This window comes from Chiloscyllium punctatum, chromosome 14 (genome assembly GCF_047496795.1).
Source record: "Chiloscyllium punctatum isolate Juve2018m chromosome 14, sChiPun1.3, whole genome shotgun sequence".
Classification (NCBI taxonomy): Eukaryota; Metazoa; Chordata; class Chondrichthyes; order Orectolobiformes; family Hemiscylliidae; genus Chiloscyllium; species Chiloscyllium punctatum.
This window is the reverse complement of record NC_092752.1, coordinates 12,153,183-12,173,223: the sequence shown is the minus strand read 5'-3', so window position 1 is coordinate 12,173,223 and position 20,041 is coordinate 12,153,183. Positions and strand designations below refer to the sequence as shown.

The 20,041-nt window shown below is 42.5% G+C and overlaps 1 protein-coding gene across 3 annotated transcripts in view; it reads right to left on the bottom strand.

Moving 5' to 3' along the window:
• npnta (nephronectin a) overlaps positions 1–20,041 on the bottom strand; it is a 70,214-nt gene that overhangs the window by 22,947 nt on the left and 27,226 nt on the right. For 2 of the 3 annotated variants that reach the window (XM_072583897.1, XM_072583898.1), the window contains 4 exons: positions 16,733–16,852; positions 15,245–15,379; positions 10,804–10,926; positions 9,307–9,690 (listed from right to left, as the gene is read on the bottom strand). In XM_072583897.1, coding sequence (XP_072439998.1) covers positions 9,307–9,690; positions 10,804–10,926; positions 15,245–15,379; positions 16,733–16,852 — 762 coding nt within the window. The remainder of the gene's footprint in view (positions 1–9,306; positions 9,691–10,803; positions 10,927–15,244; positions 15,380–16,732; positions 16,853–20,041) is intronic. The other variant, XM_072583899.1, reaches the window with a different exon arrangement.

The following is a 20,041-nucleotide window of genomic DNA, read 5'->3' as shown; positions in this document are numbered from 1 at the left end:
GATTAGCCATGGGAAATGCAGGGTTACAGATCTGGGTGGGATGTCTTTTGGAGGGTCAGTGCAGCAATGATGGGCTGAATGGCCTCTCTCTGCACTGTAGGAAAGTATGATTTACCGTACAGTCAGAAAGAGCAGACGAGTCCTCAGTCTGGCATCTCATCCAGAAGCGGGCATCTCCAACAGTGCAACATTGCACTGGCGTGTTAGCCACTCTGCAGTAAGGCTTAAATCCCTGATTCAGAGTTAATGTTGCCTCTGAGGCCGCGCCACATAATATACTGCAGGTCCAAGGTTCCGGAATTGGAAACGGTACCAACAGAACCTGACTGAAGAGGAGAACAGGGTGGACAAAAGGAGGAATTGTACTTCATTCCAGTTACAAAAGTACCAATCCAATCAATGTCTATGCTTGAAGGGGATTCAAATAATTAAAAATAATATTAATGTGACTAGATGCAGCATCCCTTTAAAAAAAATCCATCCTTGGCAAACACATCAGGTTTAGGCATCAATTGAATTCTATTTGTGGCTCTGGTTTTAGTGCTGAATTATTATGTGCAGAATGCCCTGCCTTACTGCCAAGATTCCATGAGCTGTAATGAAGATTAGTGGCCACAGTGAAATAAGTGGCATGCCATAGCTATGGGAGAGAGAGCTTTATCGTTCCTCTTTGTGAGATTACTATATCCAACCTGCCATGTGAGACACCTTCCCTTTTAGAATCACACCACATGTTGTCGAAGCCTGAGTTATCTTTGGTGAATTCCTGTTGAATGAGATGTAGAGTTATATCACACTGATGGCTGGTATTCAGTGAGCCAGCTGCAGGCGGGGTTTAAGCAGTAAGCTGAATAACAATCACCACCTCATGCTATCCGAACCCTGGACGTAGTCCAAGCAGTTTGAGCGAGATTCAAACTTCACTGCCTCTCTCATTCTCATTAGCGTCTCTTTCTGCAGGGCAAGGCTTTCGAATCTACATTCAAATGTGAGACTGGAAGGACAGAGAGTTGGATGCACATTGAGATAATGGTGACCACTCTTTCAAAAGACCAAATAACCAGTTGGTGATGAAAAGGTCAATGATTTATTGGTTTTGTAAGAAAGCGGAAGGAATTGAGGATTTAACCCACACATACTGACATATTACAAGAACAAAACATAGTTTATTCAATTATTATAAGCCTCTGACCCACTTCCTTCCTGCGCTTTATTCAATACAGTAAACTTTTTATTATCCGGCACCTATGGGATCAGGAATGTGCCAGGTGACCAAATATTCTGGTTGATCAAGAGGTTCACATATCAGTGTAAAAATATGCATTGAGTAATAGAAACATAATTCAGGGGGTAGACACATCACTGTTATACTTTTATTTACAGCATAAATCACTTAAATAATAATGCAACTTTGCCTTAAATAAAACTTACCAGTAAACGGCCTTCTCCCCTCAACTGATTACTTGGACAGCGCAGACATTGCGATAATACAATAAACTCCCAGTATTTGAGATGTATAATTTTTGTCAGTTTATCGACAGTGCTGGCTCAAAGGGAGTCCACGTAATTCATTCACAGGATATGAGCATCGCTGACCAGGCCAAATGTAATTGCCCTGGAGAAGATGGTTGGACAAAGCCACCTTCTGGATCCACTAAGATCAGGGGGTGTGGCTACGTCCACTGTGCTGGGTGGGAGTTGGGAGTTCCAGAACTGTAATCCATCACTAGTGACAGAATGTCAAAACATTTGCAAATCAGGGTGGCGTGCATTGTAAGTTCAAGACCTTTCCATCACATCGAAAACAAAACAAAAGTGGGAAAACATGTATGTTAATCAATAAACTAACACCCAAAGCAATCAGATCTCAGGTTTAGCTTCTATAAGTAACGAGATGGATTTGTGAAGAATCCACCTATCGAATAATTCAGTACTGCACATCGAATCTGCATTCTGTTTCATTTTGCAGTTTATACACCTCAGCAAGATGCACCCAAGAGCATCTCACCTGGTCCGTAAACACCAGCTCCATAGCCAAGAGCGTCTCTGTTTTCTGTGCCAGGCTGAGGAAAGCCCACCTAACACCCCGCCATCCTCACCACATTCTACAGAGAGTTCACTGCCTGGTTCAGCAATTGTACCATCTCAGATCATAGAACCCTACAATGAATAGTGAGGACAGCTGAGAGGATCAGAGGGGTCTCTCTCCCCTCCACTACAGACATTTACACCACACGCTGCATCCGAAAGGCTAAGAGCATTGTGGAAGATCCCACACACCCCTCACTCAGACACTTCTCCCTCCTGCCATCTGGCAGAAGATACTGAAGCATTCAGTCTCTAACGGCCAGACTATGCAACAGTTTCTTGCCCCAAGCCATCAGGCTCCTTAACTCTGTATGATCAGACTCTATTCCATCTGAAATTCTTTGCATGACTTCGAATTACTCCTAGAACAGTGTCTATTAATTATCATTCTCTTATTACACTGTAATTTACGGGTTTTGCACTTCTATGTACTTTATGCCGCCCTGTCTATGTAGCACCTTGGTCCTGGATGAACACTGTCTCGTTTTTACTGTATTGGTTGTATATAGTTGAAGTATCAAATAAAAGTAAACGGGGGCCTTCTCAAGCAAACACTGGTTGAGATGAAAACAAAACATGAGAGCAGTTCTTGGAATGTCAACTGGGATGTAAATCCAGTGGAGTTGATGAAAGGTCTCATAATCTGGGTTAGGGTGATGACGTTGTCTAAAATGGAGGGGATTAAATGGAGGGGATTAAATGGCACTACTGAGCTAGAATCATGACACTGCAATTATAGTACAAAACAATAGATAGACGATCAGTAGTCCATTTGACAACTCACCCCCTTTTTTTAAATTTATGTTCATTTTAATAGATGGACACTTTCCTATTGCCCATTTTACTTCTTTAAATAAAATCAGCATCAACCTTTCGTTAAATTCTTCTATTAACCAATTTCTTCCTGAATACAATGTATCATTTTAATTGATGCACAATCTTCCACGTGGCTTTCAAAGTGTTGAAAAGTATATTACTGCATTAGGAAAAGTTTGGAAAACTTGGGAGATGTGATCAAATAACAAACCCTCAGGATGATGGCCACAATAATCACAGAGTAATATCTGCTTTTCGGAATACTGAATTGTAGCCAAGAGGAGATTGGTTAATAGAAGCATTTAATAGAGTTTTATAAAGAGAGTGGGGTTGATGCTGATTTTATTTAATGAAGTGAAATCTAACGTTGATCTTATTTTTAGTACACCTTCTTTGCAGCTGTAACTTTGTATTCCTCACTCTGTTCAATCACCCTGTGATCTTTGTGTCTTTGAATATGTAGTTCTTTTATAACATGATGCTTGCGTTCTTGTATAAACCCGCATTATAGAAAAATCACACTTTAGAAACAACATTTAAAATATTGGCAATGTAATTGCATTACAGTCAACACACGTTTTAAACGTTCGTGCTTTAGAAATAATGTCCCCAGTTCGTCAAACGTGTAACAGTGAATTTGCATTAACAACACATGGGTTAAAGCAGAACATCATGTATGTTATGATCTGCTGTACTGCATGGCATACAAAACTTTTCACTGTATTTAGGTACATGTGACAATAATAAATCAAATCAGATCAAAATACCAATGGCCTCTGCCTCACTTCAGGATATAGCATGGAACTACCTGTAATACATTAATCAGCGTTAAAGACTTCTCTCATTTTCAGACAGGAGGTCACAATATGACATTAGCTACACTGTCCTGATGTAGAGATCAAGATATATCGGAGGAACATTCACACTTTCACTGCAACTTTCCCCATGGCTGGAACACAGAAACGTTCTTTATATTTATCCCCCATAAGTGTCCCGGATTGTGACCATTATGGTCACTATGATGGTGAGAATCTCCACTGTCTACCTTACCATGATTAGAAAAAAAAATTACTTGCTAAAAGGTATCTAAAAAAGGCATGAAGGAATGTATCACTGAAAAACCATTCCACATCATGGGCTTGTTTAGGGATAGATTTGCCATTTCCATGGCAGCTGCAGTCAACTTTACTAGCGCTATCTCCCTTCCCAACCAAACCACTTCCTGTCTCTCAGAGCTGCAATCACAATGTAACCCTCAGGAGTTCCAAGAAATTTCACAAACAGGCTGGGACGCATTCCTTGGCCTATTCCCTGTTAACATAACTGCTGCCTGAAATAGACCAGGATCTGGCTCTGTGCTGTCAGAGAATTGGCACAGAATAGAAGGAGCAACACCAAGATTCAGAATCATAGCTAGAACGTCAGAACTAAACTGGAGAGGAAACAGGCCGTAGATATTGTTTTATACCGATCATTTCTAATTAACGCAACTGTTTTTACTGTAGCAGCAGGAAGCCTGTTCCTGGGCCAAGGTGGTGGGTTAGTGGGAAGTTAGGCTTTAGCTAAGACACATGTTTATGTCAGTTTGATGACATAACAGAAGTGCCCAGTGATAGAGGCCCACATGGGACTTCCACCTATCTGCTCCTCATCTGGCTGAGCTGTTGAGGGGAACTGAGACTTCCATCTGCCTTAGAAGGAAGACAGGAGGCCTGAAGAGTGGTGACTGAAGTGCATAGCACTCACAAAGGCCAGCCAGCAGGGGCAAGGGGTATGTGTGTGGGAAAGTGAGAGTGGTTATTGTGTGGGATTCAGTATTCAAAATCTTCAAAAGGCTATAAGACAATGCTGGATCATCCATCATCTGATTGAATGGCAGAGCAAACTGAAGTGACCAAATGGCCTGGTGCTGTTCCTATTTCTTTTGAAATTATGGTCTTACAAGATGTAGAAGTAGAGGTAGGCAGAGTCTGCTTTGTCAATCAATGTGATTATCCCCAAAGACAGTTGGGACCAAAAGAAGGGCACATGGCCAAGCAAGTTGGCACCATCAGCCAATGAGAGATGGTTTCTGCTGCTCAGGAAATCTTATCTCACGATAAGAGACATTTATCAATTAGATTTCCTACAGTGTGGAAACAAGCCCTTCAGCCCAACCCGACCCACCAAAGAGTAACCCATCCAGACCCATTTCCCTGTGACTGAAGCACCTACCACAATGGGCAATTTAACATGGCCAATTCACCTGGCCTGCACCTCTTTAGAAACCGGAGCACCCAGATGAAACCCATGCAGACACAGGGAGAATGTACAAACTCCACACAGACAGTTGTCCGAGGTTGGAATCGAACCTGGGACCCTGGTGCTGTGAAGCAGCAGCGCTAACCACCGAGCCACCATGATGCTGAGACAAAGATAAATTATTTCACTCACATGGTTGTGAACTTTCAGGGTGTCTACCTCAGTGTTGTGCATGCTCCAATGTTGAATATATTTTATGCTGAGATAAGACAGATATTTGGCTTCAAGGAATCAAGGGCATGTAGGGAGCTGTTGAGATAGCCCAAAATCAGTCACGATTCTGTGAAATGGTGTACTCCCATTTTCATTTCAAAGGTACAATGGCATGTGAGATGCAGAGTTACTGGCCCACAAAGATAGAAATTTTCCTAATCAATTTGTTCAGAGATGCCATTACATATTTCTGGAGCAGCCAAGGTTTGAACTTGAGCCCCTTTGCTCAGATATAGGGACATTTCCACTACACCACAAGAGATCTAGAATAAGTTACCAATTAAACTTGTTAGTGGCCTATTAAGGAGTTTCCACTCAGCCTCCAGTACCGCCAAGCAGCTGAGGAGTATTGCAATTGACTTGAGGTGATTTCCTGGTAGGTAGGCAAGGAAGGGGGACAAGGGTCAATGCTCCAACCAGGCTTATAGATCTCCTGCCCCCAACCATCTTCTGCTTGGGTCCAGTTGAAACCACATGCCACCCTTTGGAAGAGGAAAACACCCCAAGCCCTGTCACACCCCCTCCCCCTCAGGAGTGGTGGTCTGGCTGCAAAGACCTTTTCTTATTTTAGATTTGGAGAGAATGTGTCCATCCAGCAACTCACTCATCACGGTTTTCCTGCTGCTCCCTCTTAGTGGCCCACTGACTGATTCTCCAGCTGCAATCACCCACTCATTATCCTAAATCAGACATTGAGCCTGCCTTCTGGCCATTAACTGACCAAATTAACTCAACGTGACTCGTCCCAAACCTACAATCACCACCATCTGGAAGGATAAGGGCAGAGATACACGGGAACACCACTGCAAATTCTACTCCAAGCCACTCACCATCCTGACTTGGAAATATATTGTGGTCCCTTCACTGTTGCTGAGTCAAATTTCTGGAATTCTCTCTCTAAGGAGACTGTGGGTCAACCTACAATAGGTGGACTGAAATGGTTCAGGAAGGCAGCTCATCACCACTTTCCAAAGGACAATAAATACTGGCCCAGCCAATAACATCCACATCCTATGAATTTATAAAGAAAAATTGGAGAAATTCACAAGTAAGTACCACACAAGATAAGCTCCTGACCCCCATTTGACCCTAATGGCGGGAACTTGATCCCGGTTTTGGAACATTTTGGAACTGTTAGGAGTCTGTGTAGGTATGAAGATGCGAAAATCACTGACAAAACGAAGGAAGGAGATGAACTAAAGAGTGAATTACTATTAGTTAGGATCTTTTGCTCCAATTATCCCTGCTCACTTTATACTTGCTTGATTTAAACTCTAGGTTTTGATTGAACTACAAGAATTCTCTGCTCTCTAATGACACAGTCAGGTGCATTTTCAGTCTGATCTAACTGATCCATGATCTTTCAGAGGGGATTCCAAAGTGCAAATGGACTGTTGCAAAATTCTTTCTTGTGTATTTTAGTGAAAACACTGACATCGTTTCTATTTAAAAGAACTTTCTTGTCTGACAAACGTTCTTATAAAGAGGGTCGCAAAGATTCTACCAACAAATCGGTGATCCTCACAAAAGGAATCCAATTCATGCCAGGGACTTAAAATGATAAAAGTGTTGTTTAAGTACAACTTCTGTCTGTCTTAATGATGTCTCCAATTCTCAGGGGCATCCAACTGAATTATAATTTAAATGTAACTTGCTAAAACCTAAATAGCATGCACTAACCAGGATGCTGAAAAATGCAGGATTCTTATCAAAGTGTGGGCAACATCACTGATACCTACAAACAGTCAACAACTTAGGAATATAGCAACATGAATATGCCACTCAGCCTCTTCAGTCTCTTCTGCTAGTTAAATAGACAATGATCTCTATGTTAATTCCATTTACTCTATTCCATATTTCTCTATACCTTCACCTAACCAAAATCTATTAATCTTAATCTTAAAATTCAATTGACCCAGCATTTGCAGCATTTTGGTGGAGAAATTGCCAATACCCTCTATGTTAAAAGGTTCATTTGTGTGAGCTAGAAGCTACATTCAATATAGGCAAAAGGAGCTTGTCCATGCATTGGATGTTTCTCTTTGAGACAGAGTTACACTCATCCCTGCTGTATTCCCCATGGCAACATTCTGACCAGTCAGAATCTTTCTGCCTGATCTGAAGTCAGTCAACTCCTCGGATGCAGCCTGACCTGCTGTGCTTTTCCAGCACCACTCTAATCTAGCAAAGGTCCATGCCAACCAATCAGTACCCTTTCTCATACTGTATAATATTGGTGTCCTCTTTCAAAGTTTGGTTTCTTGCATCAAGGGCTGATGACTGAAAGATAAAAAACTTCAACTTCATGTCTCTTTTTAGTCTCTTTGTAAAAGGTGCTTCCTGAATTCACCACAGAGTGGCTTGGCTCTAATTATATACCTGAATGAATTCCCTCACCACAGGAAATAGCTACTAGTTGGAAATCCTATGACATTTTAACATCTTGATGAGATTGCCCCTCAATCTTCTAAACACAGGGGAACTGTGCAGCTTATTGTAGGATCTGAGTAGTTTGTTATATTGCCCTCTCTACTGCCCCCTTTGTTGGGAGGGGTATAAATGAAGTCAGTTCAACTAATGGCTACCTGCAATTGAGAATGAGTTAACCTTGCTCAGTGCAACTCACAACAAACATAAGAGCTGGTTGTGCAATTATAACTTAATCTTTTAGGCTGTGACATCATATCCAAGGCCACGATATCCTTATAGTGCTACATTACACAAACCTGAATGCAGTCCTTCACTGGGGCCTGACCAAGTCTAATCATCACTCCCTGTCCCTACAGCATTGAATACTAGCTTTTCCAGGTTTCCATTATGCTGAGCCAGAAAACCCTGGCTTTGATAATGTCTTGGTTCCTTGACTTGCCCTTATTTGTTTCTGCTTAGCAGCAAGGACATTCCAAAGGCTCTGCTCACTGTGTTTACAAAACACAACTGTATGTATGACTCAATGAGAACCTCAGATTTAAATGCTTCAAGAAACAGGAGGTCTCTGAGCAGCTGCAGTGTAACAGATACATTGAAGGCTGTCAGTTTCCAACCCCCTCAAGCATGGAAGAGAACTCATTCAGTCCGATAGCACATGAACACATAACAATAATACATTTCCAGAACCTGGCAATGGGAATGGTGCACACTTAGCCCAAGGAGTTCTTGGTTCCAGTGATGTGCATGAATTGCAGTACATGCTACATCATCTTCATTGCTCAGTCTTTGACAAAGTAACTAGCCACCTTAAACCATTATAAACCACACAGGGCAGAGTGTTGACATTCTAAAAGCTTTGGTTGACCCTGAGGGAATGCAGCATTTGTTGGAGCTGCTGCCTTGTGCATCTTGCCTTGGCTTCTCTGACAGGGTTGTTTCAAAGAAAACGAGGATATTTATTCCTCTAGCATCATCACAAAACAGATTGCCTGGCGGTTATTATGGTGGTCTGTGAAAAGTGGCTTCGGTGTTTCCAACATTACATTAGTGAGTGCACTTCAACAGGCACATTATTAAAGTTAAATCTTTCAGATGAAAAATCAAAAATTGACTCAGAGTACTAATATTTGTCTGCCTCATGGACAAAGTCAAAAATCACACAACACCAGGTTATAGTCCAACAGGTTCATTTGGAAGCTTCCAGAGCAAAGCTCCTTCATCTGTAGCTTCATCCAAGCTTAATCCAATAACCTGGTGTTGTGTGATTTTTAACTTCATAAATACCTGAATACAGTTGCGTTTTTCGAAAATATCCGACTTGTAACCCGACTTGTCTGTTACTGCACTGCCAATTCATGGTTTTCAGACCACTAACAAATCACTTTCCCAGATGGGGATTAACAAAGCACCATCCACCAACATGTCAGCAAGTGCTATAAAGGCGATGGTAATACTCACTGAAAACATCTCCTCTTTGCCGGGGCACCTCATTAGGGATCCTGTTGTCCACAGTCGCGGCTGTAGTCGATCTTGTGGTTGAGGCTTTGGTCGAGGCTGTGGTTGTGGCTACAGTTGAGGTTGTGGTTGAGACGACAGTTGAGGTTGTTATCAAGGATGTGGTGGTGTCTGCACTTGCAGCAGGGGGGGGATTTTCCGTTTTGACCTCTGGCTTGTAGGTGATGAGTGGTGGGGTATTAATTCTCCGAGCTGGGGTCACTGGGATTGGTTTCCTCACAGCGATTGTCGGGGTGGTAATCTCCAGATCAACATTATTCGTAGTTTTATTGTCTTTGGGTGGTATTGGAAAAAATGGCAACTTTCCATTGATTATCCTCCTGTCAGCTGAAAGAGTGAAAATGTAATTGATGAGTTACAAATTGCTTTGTAAACATTAGACCATAACTCACTTTGCTCACTGTATTGTATTAAACATATGCCTCACCCAGAGCTATATAGTGGAACAGGGCTATGTGGCTTCACACCCTTTATTTCACATTCAACATGGTTCTTCATCTTCATTCTAAGGTAACTCCACTCAGATATGCAAATAAAGATAAGTGGGGACAATTTCTGACCTCAGCAGGATAGGGTGTTCCATTTCTCTCTTGTTCGTTCCTTCCAAAGCTAACGAGGTTAGAACATTCCACTTTATTTGAAACAGATGATCACTTTGTGCATTTAACATTGTAATGATCAACTTTAAAACAATTATAAAAGATTCAATTTCTACGGTGGAGATGTTATTACAACAAAATTTTGGTATGTTTTAGGAGAAATTAGAAACTACCAATGAGGGAGCAGGGAATGGAAGGTCACAACGGGTAGACTGAGATGAGAGTGGATTGTAGCAGATAAATACTGACACAGGCTGATTGGGCAACACAGCCTCTCTGTTGGTGCCGTTTATCCTACACAATCTTTACTTCTGATTCAAATTTGTAAGAAGTTTCAGGCTTACGTCAACCTCAGTTTGAATAATTTGTTCACCTCAGAACAGGGCATCATTACTGCACCAACTCTCTTTTTAAATCTAACTTTAGACTCTAAGAATTGGCAACGTCAAAGATGACTATTCAGATGACTATGAAAATTGAGTGATTAATTTCTGGGTCTTAACTGCATACTCGTGTGTGCTTATATTTATAGAGATGGACTGAAGCTGTTATAAATGTTGATAAAGACACGCATTTTATAATGTTTCTTTCTCCGACATGGATGAATTTCAAGTCTCGGCTCCATTTACGATCTCAGTCCCTAGCCATCGGAGCTATTACTTGTAGTTCTTTCAGTTTGTGAGAAGCCTTTGAGAAAAGCATCCAGTTGGCTTTGCTCTCTTGCTCCTTTCCCCATTTTAGCAAGTTATTAGCAAGACAAATCCCAGTGGAATATAAAAAAAAACTATGGTATATGTGAGTGATGTGCATCAGAGTGGCCTGCTTGAGTTGGTGTACATACGTGTGCAGCTGAAACCGCTCCCCCTGTAGCCAGTTATACATTTGCATTTGTACAAGCCTGGTGTGTTCTGACAAGTCGCGAAAGCACTGCATTTATGTGTCCTCCTTGCACACTCGTCAACATCTGGGTGGAGAGGAACAAAATGGGGCAATGTAGTCTTTAATCCTGTACGAGCATCATGGTCAAACTTCTGCTAAGCTCTTAGAAAATACAACACAGGAACAGGCCAGTGAGTCCAAGTGGTCCATTCTGGTGTTCATGTTTCACTTGAGCCTCTTTACCACCCTATGTCACCTAACCCCAAGCCCCTCCCGTAAAGATAACTGTAAAGTTAGTATAGCCCAACTAAACCATAGGGCTGCTCTTGTATTAGAGGGAGATGACTGGTGATGGTTTAACCTGATGGTCCCCAAATCTCAGGCAAGGGGGGAATTTGAGAAGGTGAGTCTTCATGGTAACCTCAGCTTGACCCTGTGCTGTTGGCATTACTCTGCATCACAAACTAGATGGCCAACCAACTGACATCTGTAATTATCTAGCCTCCACTTAAATGCATCTGCACCCCTAACTTTCACTATATTCTAATCAAGCACTGGGTAAAGAAGCTTCTCCTGAGTGCCTCACGAAGAGACTGGGATTGGGACTGCAGCGTTGGAACACCCCAACATGTGACAACTCCTCTCTCCATCTATGCTATAAATCCTTCACAACCACAACTTCCTCAATCCCCAAGTCCTGTTAATGTTTTCTTTTCTCGTGAAAAGAGCTCCAGTCTGTTCAGCCTTTTCTGATTTTACAATTTCTTAGGCCCAATATTGTCCTTGAAAATATCTTTTTGCACCTTGGCCTGTGTCTCTATATTTTTTTCTCTTGGAATAGGCCCCCACTATAAGGCTCAAGAACATTCAGCTGAACGGAAAAATTAACATACTGCCAGCATAACAAAGGCCTATCTGGTATTTTTGTTCCATGGCTTGACGTCATCACCATTACAGAGTCCAATTTCTAAAGCTTGTTCAGGTTCCCATAGAAAAGGGTCTCATTATTATCTCAACTTTTCCTTAATCAAATCTAATATTGAAATCTCCAAAACAGAGAGAGAGAGAGAGAGAGAGAGAGAGAGAAATATTTTGGAATGCCGTTCATATAAACCTGTAAGTTTTTGAATATTTAAACTGCATGACCAGTAGATTTTGAGAGAGTAGTGCGTGGTCCTGTTTGAATTACCAACAGTTAATTAAACCATTCATTTCTGAAAGTAAAATAACAAAGCCCTTTATTCAGTTTGGATTTTTTGCAGAATCAAGTGACTGAGGCAGTGATGCAGCATGAGAAATAACAAGAGTCGCTGTGAACTCTTCAAGTTAGGACTTTTTTGTAGGAGAGGTGGTGTTTCTTGAGTGATAAGTTGAGAGAGAGGTGGGCAATGTTTGGGGAATGAACAAAGTCAAAATCAAGCACCCCCTGGTGAGATGTGAACAAGAGACTTGCACAGTAAAATACACTCCCCCTTACCCATCATTCTCTATGCTGAGTTTTAACTGGTGCAGGGAGTCAGGTGGGGGGGGAGGGGTGATAGCTCAGACCAATCATGCCTTCCACTTGCATGCACCTTCCAGCAGGGGTCAATGTGGAGGGGGAATCACAGTCAAGGTGAAGAAGAGAAGCCACCAGAATTTCAGGGTCATAGTTTGTGGACCGGATAGAGGAGTGCAGTGCCTCCTAATGTGTCTAGAATAGAAGAGACCATAATCTTACCAGACCATAGCTTTCTCATTAGAAACAACAACTGGTGCCAATGGAGAGGTTGAGAAAGTAGATTCCTTTACAATAATGTCAGCTGGTGCAAGAGTTGAACCCAGGCTGTTGGCATCACCCAGTCTGATAAAACCGCAGTCCAGCGACTAAGCTAACTGATCTCCAGCACATCAAACAACCATAAGGTATCAGAGCAGAATTAGGCAATTCCTGTCCATTAAGCCATAACCTATGATTCCCTTGTAAATCAAATAAATCAACCGAACCACCTTGAAAACTCTTTAAAGAACCCAGTCCTCACTACCTCTGAGGAAGAGAAGTCCACACTCTAACCATCCTCTGAGAAATGTTTTTTCAGAGCAGCCAAACTGAAAGAGGTACAGGTAAATTTGGAAGGAGCCTTCAGTTGTTTTATTGCACCAGCTTTTTGTATCTGGCATTAATATAGAGTCATAGAGTTCCAGCATGGAAATAAACCCTTTGGTCCAATTCGTCCTTGCTGACCAGATATCCTAAATTAATCTAGTCCCATTCGCCAGCATTTGGCACATATTCTTCTAAACCCTTCCTATTCATGTTCTCATCCAGATGCCTTTTAAATGTTGTCATTGTACCAGTCTCCACCACTTCCTTTGGCAGGTCATTCCATTCACACACAACCCTCTGCATGAAAAAGTTGACTATTACGCTCCTTTTAAATCTTTCCTCTCTCACCTATTAGTTCTGGACTCCCCCAACCCAAGGAAAAGACATCTATTCACCCTATCCATGCCCCTCATGATTTTATAAACCTCTATAAGGTAACCCTCCAATCTCCGACGCTCCAGGGAAAACAGTGCCAGCCTATTCAACCTCTCCCTATAGCTTAAACACTCCAACACTGGCAACATCTTTGTAAATCTTTTTCTGAACTCTTTCAAGTTTCACAACATCTTTTGGATGGTAAAGAGACTAGAATTGCACACAATATTGCAAAAGTGGATTAACCAATGTTCTGTATAGCCGCAACATGACCTCCCAATTCCTATACTCAATGCGCTGACCAATAAAGGCAAGCATACCAAATGCCTTCTTCACCAACCTGCCTACCTGCGACTCCATTTTCAAGGAACTATGAACCTGCACTCTAAGGTCTCTTTATTCAGCAACAGTCCCCTGGATCTTATAATTAAATGTATAAATCCTGGCCTGATTTGCCTTTCCAAAATGCAGTACCTCACATTTATCTAAATTTAACTCCATCTGCCACTCCTCAACCCATTGGCCCATCTTATCAAGATCCCATTGTACTCTGAGGTAACCTTCTTTGCTGTCCACTACACCTCAAATTTTGTTGTCATCTGCAAACATACTAACTGTACATCTTATGTTTACATCCAAATCATTTATATAAATGATGAAAAGTAGTAGACCCAGCACCGATCCTTGTGGCACACTGCTGATCACAGGCCTCCAGTCTGAAAAACAATCTTCCACCATCACCCTCTGTCTTCTACCTTTGAGCCAGTTCTGTATCCAAATGGCTAGTTCTCCCTATATTCCATGAGATCTAACCTTGCCAACCAGTCTACCATGAGGAACCTTATCGAACGTTTTATTGAAGTCCATACAGGTCACATCCATCGCTCTGCTCTCATTAATCCTCTTTGTTACTTCTTCAAAAAATTCAATCAAGTTCGTGAGACATGATTTTCCATTCATAAAGCCATGTTGACTATCCCTAATCAGTCCGTGCCTTTCCAAGTACATGTAAATCCTATCCCTCAGAATTCGATCCAACAACTTGCCCACCACTGAAGTCAGACCCACTGATCTATAGTTGCCTGGCTTTTCCTTACCACCTCTCTTAAATAGTGACACGACATTAGCCAACTTCCAGTCTTTCTCATCTCACCTGTGGCTATTGATGATAAAAATATCTCAGCAAGGGACCCAGCAATCACTTCCCTTGCTTCCCACAGAGTTCTAGGATACACCTGATCAAGTCCCATGGATTTATCCACCTTTATGTATTTTAAAACGTCCAATACCACCTCCTCTGTAAAATGGACATTTTTCAAGGTGTCGCTATTTATTTCCCCACGTCCTCTATCTTGCATTGATGCAAAGTACTCATTTAGTATCTCCCCCATCTCCTGCGGTTCCACACGTAAGCGGCCTTACTGATCTTTAAGAGGCCCTATTCTCTCCCTAGTTACTCTTTTGTCCTTAATGTATTTATAGTATCCCTTTGAATTCTCCCCAACCCTATTTGCTAAAGCTATCTCATGTCCCCTTTTTGCCCTCCTGATTTCCCTCTTAAGTATACTCCTACTGCCTTCATACTCTTCAAGGGATTCACTCGATCTCTGCTGTCTATACCTGACCTACACATCCTTCTTATACTTCACCAAACCCTCAATTTCTCTAGTCATTCAGCCTTACTCTTCACCCTAACAGGAACATACTGTCTCTGGACTCTCGTTATCTCATTTTGACAGGGATTTTATTGTAAAATGAATGAGAATGCAGGATGTGTGTCTGACAGTCTGTTGCTAGAGGTGATTCTACAATCCAGCACTCCCAGCTGCAAACACAGTCCGAGTGGAGAGTTTCTGGTTTTCTGTCCATTATAATACCCAGCAGACATGCTCGGAATCTGAATAGGACGACAAAAGCTCTGTCCGCCTTTAAAGAGACTTACCTAGACAGCGGTATTTGCCGTTGTAGTATCTCAGTTCAAAACCATCATGACATTTGCAGTAGTAACTTCCAAAGGTATTGATGCATTTCCGAAACCTTGGGCACACAACACTCCCTGTGGCACACTCATCGACATCTGAAAGGACACCCATAGGAGTTCGTTAGCAGTTGTTAATTAAATCAGCTCAGTGGATAGTCACAGTTTACATCTCTGAAAGGCTGAGCCAGGGGTCACATAGCAAGTTGTGTTGACCTTCCAAACCAAGCTACTAACAGGATGGAGCTGATTAAAGCCAGAGCTCCACTCCTGGCCAAGACTAACATTATAGGTAATCGCCACACCTCTGGGGCAGGTGGGATTTGACCCTGCCCTTCTGGTTCAGAGATAGCAATGTTACGACTGCATCGCAAGCAGCCTAGACAGTTTTAATTTCTATTTTCCGCTGTAGGGCTGTAAAATAAGTGAGTGGTTGTCAGTGTGGCTTGCAGGGTGAAGCACAGTGTTGTGGGTGAGCCAACATACAGGCCATGCATGGCATTCTTTGTCCTCTGGCCTTCCTCTGACCACAGGCAAAGGTGAAGCATGAGAACATCGAAAACACTGCCTCCTGCCCCTGCAGCTCTGGATTCCACCCTATCAAAGGGAACACAACCAATACTGATCATTCAAAAACAAAGCAAAAGCTAATTCACTGCAAAGACAGGAGGAAGAGGGAAGAGAGGGAAACTGTGCACTCTACCAGAGTGTGAGAGTTACACCAACTCCAGGAGTTCAGGCCTGAGCTGTTGCAAATGGCTACTGCCTTTCAGAGTTTTGTTTTGTCCATGGACAGCCTATGAAGAGGACAGTTCATAGATGCAATTGTAAAGTCAGGCAGATTGTATCAGGCTAGTACTTCAGTTGAAGCAAACCATCTAATAACCGATAACTCCAGCCAAATGAAGTCATTGGATGGGGAAGGGACATGGGAACAGAAGTAGACCATTTAGTCCCTCAAATCTGCGGAGCTATTCTACCTCAAAATGGTCACTCTGCACTTTGACTGCACCTTGTAATGAGGAGCGTAGATAGAGAGAAACCTTTCTTCTTAATAGAGGGATCACTAACCTTCCAACCAGTACCACAGTTTTAAGCTAAGGGGCAGGATGTTTAGAGGGGATACAAGCAATAGTTTTTCACCCAGCAGATGAGTAACTGTAACACACTGCCTGAAAGGGGTTAGAGGCAGGAACCCTGAAGACATTGGAAAAGTATTTAGATGAGCACTTGGTATGCCATTACTTGCAAATTTATGGACATGTACTGGAAAATGGGATTAGAATAGATGGGGTTGGATGGCTGGCACAGATATGATGGGCCGAAGTGTCTCTGTCGTGATGTAAAACTCTATGACTCATTTGTAACAGGTTCTACTTCTGCCTGTGATTCCTCAATCAAGGAATGCTGGAAAATCACAGTCTAATTTGACCAAGCCCCCGGCGTACATACCCACACAGGTCCTCCTATCAGGTCCAAGCTGCAGTCCCGGTGATGGACAACGACACCGAATGTCTCCTTTCACCTCATCGCAGCCATACTGGCAGTTTGCCATTGCACATGACCGCATATCTGTCAAACAGCAACAGCAACACAAGTTCATTCCTGCACTGGCAAAAGAAAACTATCACAGTCCACATATGGCCATCACTATTACCCCAACCAATCACAGAGGACCAGGATGGAATGCTGACAATGCATACAGTGCTCATAACGAAAGGATGGTTGAAAGTTTCAGGCTTATCACTTATTGAAGTACATTAAGCCACTTTAGCTGACCCATTAGCCTCCCTGACACACCATTGCACTCCCAGTCTGACCACTCCTTCCTCAGCATCTGATCCTGTTCCAGTGATCCCACCCCATGTTTAAGGGACAATAGGTCACCTTGCAGTTTGGCACATCACAGCCTTCTGGTGAGTCCAGCAATTTCTGATCGTAACCGTGACCTCCCATTTTTCAGACAGTTGCTGCCATTTATACTTCCTGTGTCCCATTACCTGCCAATTTTCCCTTGCATCAGGACTCTTTGCACCATCATTCTCGACTGCTCTCTACCTAATATCTTCCCTTCTATTCTATCATGGCCTCCATGGCTTTTCCCCAGAGCTCGGTCCTTGCTTTGTAAGCTTTTCCCAGTTCTGATAAAAGGCTGTCAGCCTGATTCATAGTTAAAAATCACACAACACCAGGTTATAGTCCAACAGGTTTATTTGGAAGCACTAGCTTTCAGAGTGCTATCCGTCGATTTCGCTGCTCGTTGGATGCTGCCTGAACTGCTGTGCTCTTCCAGCACCACTAATCCAGTATTCCTTCATCAGGTGGAGAATAAGATTGTAAGACACAGAATTTATAGCAAAAGTTTCCAGTCTGATGTAACGGAAATGACCAAGTTGGTTTCAGTTCTTTCATATGATTTAACAAACAATCCAGGTCTTTTTCAATTTCAGTTAATTCACACTGTAAACTTTTGCTATAAATTCTGCGTCTTACAACCTTATTCTCCACCTGATGAAGGAGCAGCGTTCTGAAAGCTAGTGCTTCCAAATAAACCTGTTGGACTATAACCTGGTGTTGGTGTGATTTTTAACTTTGTACACCCCTGTCCAACACCAGCCCGATTCATGCCCTCGATCCCTCGATCTGCTGAATATTTCCAGCATTTGCTGTGTCTTTTTCTCTCTTATCTCTACAGAGGTGCAGCTTCCTGTGGGAGTGTCTGACAATTAGTCACAGGAGCAGGAACATTACCCAACGCCCCCTCTTTTTAAACCAGGTAAGTTAAGTTCAAAGGCACAGCAACCTCCAGGCTAAGGTTTTGAGGCCTATAACAAATCAGAGCCAGAACCTAGGCCCCACGGACAGCCCACAGTTCTAAAGAACACAGGATTCACCACACCAGTGAGTTTGACTTTAAATTTGTTACAATTGTCGTGAAGTGAGGAGTAGGGTTATAATAACTGGAGTTTAGAAAAATGAGGGGGGAATCTCATAGAAGCCTATAAAATTTTAATAGGACTAGACAGAGGAAACATAGAAAGCATATTTCTAATGGTGGGACAATCAGGGGTTACAGTCTAAGGATATGGAGTAGGCCATTCAGGACAGAAATGAGGAGAAATTTCTTCACCCAGAGAGTGGTGAGCCTATGGAATTCTGCTGCAGAAAACAGTTGAGGCTGAAACATTAAATGTTTTCAGAAGGAATTATTCTGAGGGCTAAAGGAAGCAAAGGGTATGGGGGAGAAAGCAGGAACAGGATATTGAGTTCAATGATCAGCCATGATCATATTGAAAGGTGGTACAGGTTCAATGGGCCGAATGGCCTATTCCTATTCCTATTTTCTACATTTCTGTGTCATCTGCCTATGTGGTGGGCCAGTGATTTTACAAATCACAGAAGTGCTACAGCATAAAAGGAGGCTGTTTGGCCCATCGTGTCTGTACCAGCTCTCAGCGTTCTGATTTATTGCCTTTCTCCTGCCTTTTCCCCATTGACCCTGAGTATAGAGTAATAGAGGTGTACAGCATGGAAACAGGCCCTTTAGTTCAACTCCTCCATGCCAGCCAGTTATCCTAAATTAATCTAGTTCCATTTGCCAGCACTTGGCCCATATCCCTCTAAATGTTTCCTATTCATGTATCCATTCAAATGCCTTTTAAATGTTGTAATTGTACCAGCCTTTACAACTTCCACTTCCAGCTCATTCTGCATCACCCTCTGTGTGAAAATGTTACCCCTTAAGCCCCTTTTATATGTTTCCCCTCTCACCTTAACCTATACCCTCTAGTTTTGGACTCCCATACCCTTGGAAAAGATCTTGGTTATTCACCCTATCCATGTCCCTCATGATTTTATAAATCTCGATAAGGTCACCCCTCAGCTTCTGATACTCCAGAGAAAATAGTCCCAGCCTGTTCAGCTTCTCCCAGCTCAACCCCTCCAACCCCAGCAACACACTTGTCAATCTTTTCTTCACCTTTTCAAGTTTAACAACATCTTTCCTATAGCAAGGAGATCAGAACTGTATACAGCATTCCAAAGTGGCCTAACCAATGTCCTGTACAGCCACAACATGACCTCCCAACTCCTATACTCAACACACTGATGAATAAAGGCAAGTGTACCAAATGCTTTCTTCATTATCCTGTCTACATTCAAGGAACTATATTGTTCCTTCATTAAATAGCAATCTGCTGTCCTCTTGAATGAACTGGCGTCCATCGCATCCACAGGCAGTTTGTCCCAGACCCTAACCACTTGCTGCATGTAAAAGCTTTTCCTCACAAGGCATTTGATTCATTTGCAAATTACTTTAAATCCGTGCCCCTTTAATGCTTGATCTTTTTGTCAGAGCAAACAGTTTCTCCCTATTTACTTTGTTTGGACCCCTAAGATCAAATGTTGGCTTTTAGGCTGGTTGCTTAAAGTGTGCAGTGTTGATGAGCGAGCAAAACATTCCTTGAAGGTTATTCGCTGTCACCACTAGATGATGCCATCTCAGAGTGAATGAGAATATCCATCAGCACCTTGTTTGGCTATTGTTGGATTTCTACTGAGCTACCCTTGTCTCCCCTCTCCCAGTGACCCCACAGCCCGCACCATGAGCTCAATGTGAACTGGGCTGTTTTGTCTTGGGAGGCTGCTCCCAGTCACACTGTGATCATGGATCCTGGTGCTGCTGTCACTCAGAAACCAGGCTGACATTTCTCGAGCCTGGTACCAATGAACAAAGCCTTGAACAAGCTGCCTCAAAGAAAC